Source organism: Oncorhynchus kisutch, unplaced genomic scaffold (genome assembly GCF_002021735.2).
Source record: "Oncorhynchus kisutch isolate 150728-3 unplaced genomic scaffold, Okis_V2 Okis05a-Okis16b_hom, whole genome shotgun sequence".
Lineage (NCBI taxonomy): Eukaryota > Metazoa > Chordata > Actinopteri > Salmoniformes > Salmonidae > Oncorhynchus > Oncorhynchus kisutch.
The window spans coordinates 2,604,333-2,614,248 of record NW_022261982.1 but is presented as its reverse complement, the minus strand read 5'-3'; the positions used below and the strand labels follow the sequence as shown (position 1 = coordinate 2,614,248).

General features: G+C 38.8%; 1 protein-coding gene across 1 annotated transcript; it reads right to left on the bottom strand.

The window, feature by feature from the left end:
- Positions 1-4,515: 4,515 nt before the first annotated feature.
- On the bottom strand, positions 4,516-5,937 carry LOC116359827 (gamma-crystallin S-1-like). The gene is made up of 3 exons (XM_031813630.1): positions 5,813-5,937; positions 5,366-5,608; positions 4,516-5,023 (listed from the first exon to the last, which is right to left on the bottom strand). Exons 1-3 carry the CDS (start codon positions 5,831-5,833, stop codon positions 4,751-4,753), a joined length of 537 nt encoding a protein of 178 aa, XP_031669490.1. The 5' UTR covers positions 5,834-5,937; the 3' UTR covers positions 4,516-4,750.
- Between the last annotated feature and the right edge of the window lie 3,979 nt (positions 5,938-9,916).

The following is a 9,916-nucleotide window of genomic DNA, read 5'->3' as shown; positions in this document are numbered from 1 at the left end:
GTTGAAACTGGAACAGCAGCATGGCCAGGTGGACTGGGGACAGCAAGGAGTCATCATGTCAGGTAGTCCTGGGGCATGGTCCTAGGGCTCAGGTCCTCCGAGAGAGAGAAAGAAAGAGAGAAGGAGAGAATTAGAGAACGCACACTTAGATTCACACAGGACACCGAATAGGACAGGAGAAGTACTCCAGATATAACAAACTGATCCCAGCCCCCCGACACAAACTACTGCAGCATAAATACTGGAGGCTGAGACAGGAGGGGTCAGGAGACACTGTGGCCCCATCCGAGGACACCCCCGGACAGGGCCAAACAGGAAGGATATAACCCCACCCACTTTGCCAAAGCACAGCCCCCACACCACTAGAGGGATATCTTCAACCACCAACTTACCATCCTGAGACAAGGCTGAGTATAGCCCACAAAGATCTCCGCCACGGCACAACCCAAGGGGGGGGGCGCCAACCCAGACAGGATGACCACAACAGTGAATCAACCCACTCAGGTGACGCACCCCCTCCAGGGACGGCATGAGAGAGCCCCAGCAAGCCAGTGACTCAGCCCCTGTAATAGGGTTAGAGGCAGAGAATCCCAGTGGAAAGAGGGGACCCGGCCAGGCAGAGACAGCAAGGGCGGTTCGTTGCTCCAGAGCCTTTCCGTTCACCTTCCCACTCCTGGGCCAGACTACACTCAATCATATGACCCACTGAAGAGATGAGTCTTCAGTAAAGACTTAAAGGTTGAGACCGAGTTTGCGTCTCTGACATGGGTAGGCAGACCTTTCCATAAAAATGGAGCTCTATAGGAGAAAGCCCTGCCTCCAGCTGTTTGCTTAGAAATTCTAGGGACAATTAGGAGGCCTGCGTCTTGTGTACGTGTAGGTATGTACGGCAGGACCAAATCAGAGAGATAGGTAGGAGCAAGCCCATGTAATGCTTTGTAGGTTAGCAGTAAAACCTTGCAATCAGCCCTTGCTTTGACAGGAAGCCAGTGTAGAGAGGCTAGCACTGGAGTAATATGATCCAATTTTTTGGTTCTAGTCAGGATTCTAGCAGCCGTATTTAGCACTAACTGAAGTTTATTTAGTGCTTTATCCGGGTAGCCGGAAAATAGAGCATTGCAGTAGTCTAACCTAGAAGTGACAAAAGCATGGATTAATTTTTCTGCATCATTTTTGGACAGAAAGTTTCTGATTTTTGCAATGTTACGTAGATGGAAAAAAGCTGTCCTCGAAATGGTCTTGATATGTTCTTCAAAAGAGAGATCAGGGTCCAGAGTAACGCCGAGGTCCTTCACAGTTTTATTTGAGACGACTGTACAACCATTAAGATTAATTGTCAGATTCAACAGAAGATCTCTTTGTTTCTTGGGACCTAGAACAAGCATCTCTGTTTTGTCCGAGTTTAATAGTAGAAAGTTTGCAGCCATCCACTTCCTTATGTCTGAAACACATGCTTCTAGCGAGGGCAATTTTGGGGCTTCACCATGTTTCATTGAAATGTACAGCTGTGTGTCATCCGCATAGCAGTGAAAGTTTACATTATGTTTTCGAATAACATCCCCAAGAGGTAAAATATATAGTGAAAACAATAGTGGTCCTAAAACGGAACCTTGAGGAACACCGAAATTTACAGTTGATTTGTCAGAGGACAAACCATTCACAGAGACAAACTGATATCTTTCCGACAGATAAGATCTAAACCAGGCCAGAACATGTCCGTGTAGACCAATTTGGGTTTCCAATCTCTCCAAAAGAATGTGGTGATCGATGGTATCAAAAGCAGCACTAAGGTCTAGGAGCACGAGGACAGATGCAGAGCCTCGGTCCGATGCCATTAAAATGTCATTTACCACCTTCACAAGTGCCGTCTCAGTGCTATGATGGGGTCTAAAACCAGACTGAAGCATTTCGTATACATTGTTTGTCTTCAGGAAGGCAGTGAGTTGCTGCGCAACAGCCTTCTCTAAAATTTTTGAGAGGAATGGAAGATTCGATATAGGCCGATAGTTTTTTATATTTTCTGGGTCAAGGTTTGGCTTTTTCAAGAGAGGCTTTATTACTGCCACTTTTAGTGAGTTTGGTACACATCCAGTGGATAGAGAGCCGTTTATTATGTTCAACATAGGAGGGCCAAGCACAGGAAGCAGCTCTTTCAGTAGTTTAGTTGGAATAGGGTCCAGTATGCAGTTTGAAGGCTTGAAGGTAGCCTAGTGGTTAGAGCATTGGACTAGCAACCGAAAGGCTGCAAGATCGAATCTCTGAGCTGACAAGGTAAAAATCTGTCATTCTCCCCCTGAACAAGGCAATTAACCCACTGTTCCTAGCTGTCATTGAAAATAAGAATTTGTTCTTAACTGATTTGCCCAGTTAAATAAACACATTTAACCTAACTCTTATCCTTAACCCTAACCCCTAGCATACCTAATATTAGCCACCTAGCTACTTAGCTAGAAGTTGTAATATATAATACGCTTTGAAAACTCACAACATATTGTACATTTTGCAAATTTGTAACCTATTGTATGTTTAGCAAATTTGTTGCATATAATACAAATTTTAATATGTAACATATCATACTTATTACTGATGGACATCCACAAATTAATACATACCATACGAAACATAACATATCAGATGTCTCAGATTTACATACAGCATAATATAAAATGCTCTGAGACCAGGTTGCAAATACCGTGTTTGTATTTGACTTTATAATATTTTCCCCAATAATCTATTATTTGACATTGTTATTTTCTAATGAGGTCCTGATCAATTTCTTTAATTTATATTCTATTCAAGTTTTTTTTTTGTGGGGGGGGGGGGGGGGGGGTGCACTCCTTCTAGTCTAATTTGGGGGGGGGGGGGGGGGGGGGGGGGGTACACTCCTTCTAGTCTAATTTGGGGGGGGGTACACTCCTTCTAGTCTAAACAATGCAGCTTACCAAATTATAATCCATGCTGGATTTGTAAGTGTTGAGACTCTATTGAGTAGATACGATGGGACAGGCAATGTGTCCCCAAAAGGCTTGCTGGAACACTCTTCTACTGTGGGAACTTACCTCAAGCGCTATGATGATGTCACACAATGGGGAAAATGTATCTACAGTGTGTTATATGGTACCATCTACAGTGTGCTATATGGTACCAACCATCTACAGTGTGCTATATGGTACCATCTACAGTGTGTTATATGGTACCATCCATCTACAGTGTGCTATATGGTACCATCTACAGTGTGTTATATGGTACCATCTACAGTGTGCTATATGGTACCATCTACAGTGTGTTATATGGTACCATCCATCTACAGTGTGCTATATGGTACCATCTACAGTGTGCTATATGGTACCATCTACAGTGTGCTATATGGTACCATCCATCTACAGTGTGCTATATGGTACCATCTACAGTGTGCTATATGGTACCATCCATCTACAGTGTGCTATATGGTACCATCTACAGTGTGTTATATGGTACCATCCATCTACAGTGTGCTATATGGTACCATCTACAGTGTGTTATATGGTACCATCCATCTACAGTGTGTTATATGGTACCATCCATCTACAGTGTGCTATATGGTACCATCTATAGTGTGTTATATGGTACCATCCATCTACAGTGTGTTATATGGTACCATCCATCTACAGTGTGCTATATGGTACCATCTATAGTGTGTTATATGGTACCATCCATCTACAGTGTGTTATATGGTTCCATCTACAGTGTGTTATATGGTACCATCTACAGTGTGTTATATGATACCATCTACAGTGTGTTATATGGTACCATCTACAGTGTGTTATATGATACCATCTACAGTGTGTTATATGGTACCATCTACAGTGTGTTATATGGTACCATCTACAGTGTGTTATATGGTACCATCCATCTACAGTGTGTTATATGGTACCATCTACAGTGTGTTATATGATACCATCTATAGTGTGTTATATGGTACCATCCATCTACAGTGTGTTATATGGTACCATCCATCTACAGTGTGCTATATGGTACCATCTATAGTGTGTTATATGGTACCATCCATCTACAGTGTGTTATATGGTACCATCTACAGTGTGTTATATGATACCATCTACAGTGTGTTATATGGTACCATCTACAGTGTGCTATATGGTACCATCTACAGTGTGTTATATGGTACCATCCATCTACAGTGTGTTATATGGTACCATCTACAGTGTGTTATATGATACCATCTATAGTGTGTTATATGGTACCATCCATCTACAGTGTGTTATATGGTACCATCCATCTACAGTGTGCTATATGGTACCATCTATAGTGTGTTATATGGTACCATCCATCTACAGTGTGTTATATGGTACCATCTACAGTGTGTTATATGATACCATCTACAGTGTGCTATATGGTACCATTTATATGGACCGGTACCATTGATGGCCCTACAGAGCCCCACATGCAATCAAGACATATCAAGAGAAAAGGAAGTAGAGAGGAAAAGAGAGGAAGTAAAAAGTCAGATGCCTCTGATTGGCTGTTGAGCATAACAATGTCTTTATTTGATCACCCTGTTGCAGGAAATTAAAAACCTGTAGTGTATTTGAGTTTTAAAAAAGGCTTCTGAAGTTTGTAATTTCCACTTGATTTTCCCTTACAAAAATTATAATCCACATAATAATGAACATTTCCTGTTGCTGCAGGATCATTTTCCTGCTGTAGCAAGCTGGCTCAAATTAAGATCCTACATCTGTATGACAAGGATGGTCTAAAAGTCCTGGACGCGGCGGAGGGAGCCCACGTTGGCCTGCATGCCCCCCCACTCGGTGTGGCGTCTGTACTCGCCCCTCTCCAGCAGGTGCTGGCGCCCCCTGTAGTTGGGGTGCTCGTAGAAGACCCAGGCGCCGTCCAGCACATTGGCAGAGTGCACCTCGCGGTGGCGGAAACGCTCAGACAGGTTGGGGCTGTCCTCACTGAACTCAATCATCTGACCGGCAAAGTCAGGGCGCTCGTACACGCGGATCCTGTGCATGCCAGTGGTCTACAACACAGTGGAGCACAGTTCCAAACTTCATCTGAACAATACCCCTAGGGATCAATCAGCTGTGTCATTATACCTGGGATATCAGTGTCCTCATACGGGACACCAACATCAGGTTTCAACAGATCAAAAGACCACTGTGGTGTTAGAATGGAAATGGATGCACTAATTACATTTGGTGTGTGTGTGTGTGTGTGTGTGTGTGTGTGTGTGTGTGTGTGTTTTGCATGTGTGCACGGATGCGTGTTTGCGTGTGTTCCTGCATGTCTGTGTAGATCCCTGAATGAGTAATCAACATGTACTATTACCCCGCACAAATCATCTCACAGTGGCTTGACTTACATGTCTGATAGTCCGGCAGGACCTGATAGTGTCGTTGTAGCCCATCCAGCGCTGGTAGTCGGGGTACTCTCCCCTGGTCAGGATGTACTGAGAGCCCATGTAGTTGGGTCTCTCATAGACCACCCAGGCACCACTCTCCACCCTGATGGAGTTGCAGCGGCTGAAATGAGAGCTCAGTTCGGGGCAGTCGCCGCTGCACTCATAGTGGAGGCCCTGGAAGTTCCGGTCCTCGTAGAAGAAGATCTGCACAAAGGATGGTTGTCTTTTAAAAACTGTTACTTAAAAAAAAAAGAGGAAGGAACACACACACACGCACGCATGCACACACACACACACACACACACACACACACACACACACACACACACACACACACACACACACACACACACACACACACACACACACACACACACACACACACACATACACAGCCACCTACAGTACCTTCCCCTGCATGCGGTCCATGTTTGGATGATTCTTTTTAATACTGTTCTACACACAATCCAAAATATCCCCCTAGACATATACGGTAATGTAAGGACACTGCCCTGGGGGAGTTTTATATATGTATGACATGGAAATGCATGGCCGGTGGAATCATTGTCATTCAAATGCGCACCACTATTAACTAGGGCACAACAGCTGATGCTGTGTTTGTTTTACAACACCACGGCTTCATGCCAAGTTTAATGATCTGTTGTGTCGACGCTGACCTTTTGATCCCACGGCGTCTGATTCCAGAACCTTTTTAATTTATCCAATCAAATTGTTGCCAGCGGTGAGCAGCAGTTCCTAGAACAAAGGTATTAGTCTGAATACACTGTAGTCTCTGATAGGTCCAGTTTGCTAATTCCTGTCTGTAACACTTTACCTAAAGCCAGCTGCTATAATGCCTTATGATGTAGTTATAATGCATTGTAAGACTTGTCTGAGCATGTATGATCCCTTAATAATCATCTCATTATGACCCTCACCAAATACCAGTAATTTTGAGTCAGCTAAAATGTTGATACATAGAGAAACACAACATATTATAAGCCTTGTCAAAGATATTATAACAGCTCATATCCAGTACATGCTTATGACAAGTTATAAAGCATACACCGCCATGCTTTACCTTTCTGTTGAATCGGTAGGTGCACTCTGACCAACAACCAGCATACAGTCTTTCTACAGATCATCAAATCAAATGTATTTATATAGCCCTTCGTACATCAGCTGATATCTCAAAGTGCTGTACAGAAACCCAGCCTAAAACCCCAAACAGCAGGCAATGCAGGTGTAGAAGCATTACAAATCCTAGATAGGTATAAAAGTGCATAGCCTTATGTTTATATTGACTTATACAACCACAAATTGCAGTTTTATTTCTGCACGTCTTTAGGTCGGTGAGGTAAAACCGTAGGATTGTGTGTTGTGAAATTCACTCCATATATGTTTTTATAAATGTCCTGTATATATATATATATATATATAATATATATATTATTGGTACTATATATAATATATATATTATTGGTACTATATATAATATATATATTATTGGTACTATATATAATATATATATTATTGGTACTATATATAATATATATATTATTGGTACTGTATATAATATATATATTATTGGTACTATATATAATATATATATTATTGGTACTATATATAATATATATATTATTGGTACTATATATAATATATATATTATTGGTACTATATATAATATATATATTATTGGTACTATATATAATATATATATTATTGGTACTATATATAATATATATATTATTGGTACTATATATAATATATATATTATTGGTACTATATATAATATATATATTATTGGTACTATATATAATATATATATTATTGGTACTATATATAATATATATATTATTGGTACTATATATAATATATATATTATTGGTACTATATATAATATATATATTATTGGTACTATATATAATATATATATTATTGGTACTATATATAATATATATATTATTGGTACTATATATAATATATATATTATTGGTACTATATATAATATATATATTATTGGTACTATATATATATATATATTATTGGTACTATATATAATATATATATTATTGGTACTATATATAATATATATATTATTGGTACTATATATAATATATATATTATTGGTACTATATATAATATATATATTATTGGTACTATATATAATATATATTATTGGTACTATATATAATATATATATTATTGGTACTATATATAATATATATATTATTGGTACTATATATAATATATATATTATTGGTACTATATAATATATATATTATTGGTACTATATATAATATATATATTATTGGTACTATATATAATATATATATTATTGGTACTATATATAATATATATATTATTGGTACTATATATAATATATATATTATTGGTACTATATATAATATATATATTATTGGTACTATATATAATATATATATTATTGGTACTATATATAATATATATATTATTGGTACTATATATAATATATATATTATTGGTACTATATATAATATATATATTATTGGTACTATATATAATATATATATTATTGGTACTATATATAATATATATATTATTGGTACTGTATATAATATATTATATATAGTACCAGTCATTAGTTTGGACACACCTGCTCATTCAAGGGTTTTTCTTTATTTTTACTATTTTCTACATTGTAGAATAATAGTGAAGACATTAAAACTATAAAAGAACACATATGGAATCATGTAGTAACCAAAAAAAGTATATTTTCGATTTTAGACTCGTCAAAGTAGCCACCCTTTGCCTTGAAGACATCTTTACACACTCTTGCCATTCCCTCATCCAGCTTCACCAGGAATGCTTTTTCAAAAGACTTGAAGGAGTTCCCACATATACTGAACACTTGTTGGCTGCTTTTCCTTTACTCTGGGGTCCAACTCATCCCAAACCATCTCAATTGGGATGAGGTCGGGTAATTGTGGAGGCCAGGTCATCTGATGCAGCACTCCATCTCTCTCTCTCCTCTAGCGCTTACACAGCCTGGAGGTGTGTTGGGTCAATGTCCCAAATGATAGTCCCACTAAGCCCAAACCAGATGGGATTGCATAGCACTGCAGAATGCTGTGGTAGCCATGCTGGTTAAGTATGCCTTCAATTCTAAATAAATCACAGACAGTTCAGTGACGCCTAGAAGGCCGGTGACATAGACCTCTGGAACTGGTGAACGGAATGAGCAGCAGTACGGGGGGAATCCGTGACACTTATTCTAAAATGTATTTTAAAAAATGCTTTCCTAATCAATCCACACACAATACCCCATAATGACAAAGCAAAAACATGTTTTTAGAAATGTTTGCTAATTCTTATTCATAAGTATTCAGACCCTTTACTCAGTACGTTGTTAAAGCACCTTTGGCGTCTTGGTGATTCCAAACTTCTCCTATTTAAGAATGATGGAGGCCACTGTGTTCTTGAGGACCTTCAATGCTGCAGACATTTTTTGGTACCCTTCCCCAGATCTGTGCCTCGACACAATCCTGCTTCCGAGCTCTACGGACAATTCATTCATGGCTTGGTTTTTGCTCTGACATGCACTGTCAACAGTGGGACCTTATATAGACAGGTGTGTGCCTTTCCTAAATCATGTCCAATCAATTGAATTTACCACAGGTGGATTCCAATCAAGTTGTAGAAACATCTCAAGGATGATCAATGGAAACAGGATGCACCTGAGCTCAATTTCGAGTCTCATAGCAAAGGGTCTGAATACTTATGTAAAAAGGTACATCTGCAAAAATGTAAACAAAAAATAACTGTTTTCGCTTTGTTATTATGGGGTATTGGTTGTAGATTGAAAAATAATAATAAATGTAATCAATTTTAGAATAAGACTGTAACATAATAGACTGTAAAAAGTCAAGGGGTCTGAATACTTTCCGAAGGCCCTGTATTTACATATTCTTTCTTTAGTGGTGGTGCATCTACAGTCCCATGATCCTGGAACAGGGACCTAGCTCAACTGTAATGCTTGGTAACCTCTGACCATTGTTTTGGTTAAAACTTTTAAAAATGTCTTTAACCCTTCTGGGTGACAACCAATTTGGGTGACAACTAACAACCAATGCTTTTTAAGTAGCATCTACATGTTGTTTCTCCGCGAGATTTTGAGCTGATAATAGCTGTTATTTTCACAGGATCGTTATATGAAGACCCACGGGTGTCATAATGAGCCTATGACACATCTTACTATGCATTGGAACTGCATCACAAAGCATTACACCTATCGCTGTTAAGTAAAGTGTTACCTCATGCAGCCCAGGTTTTGAATTCGGACTACAACTGTCACGAAAATCTATGGTCAGGACCAAAATAAAGGAATGAGATTCAGCCCATATCTATCACTCAAGCCTGAATATTGTGCTCATATTGTGAAGAAGAAGTTTTTTTAGATTTTCAACACAACTTTATTTGTACTTCTTACACACAATGATGCACATCCTCAACCCTTGGTGGTGACGTGCCGTA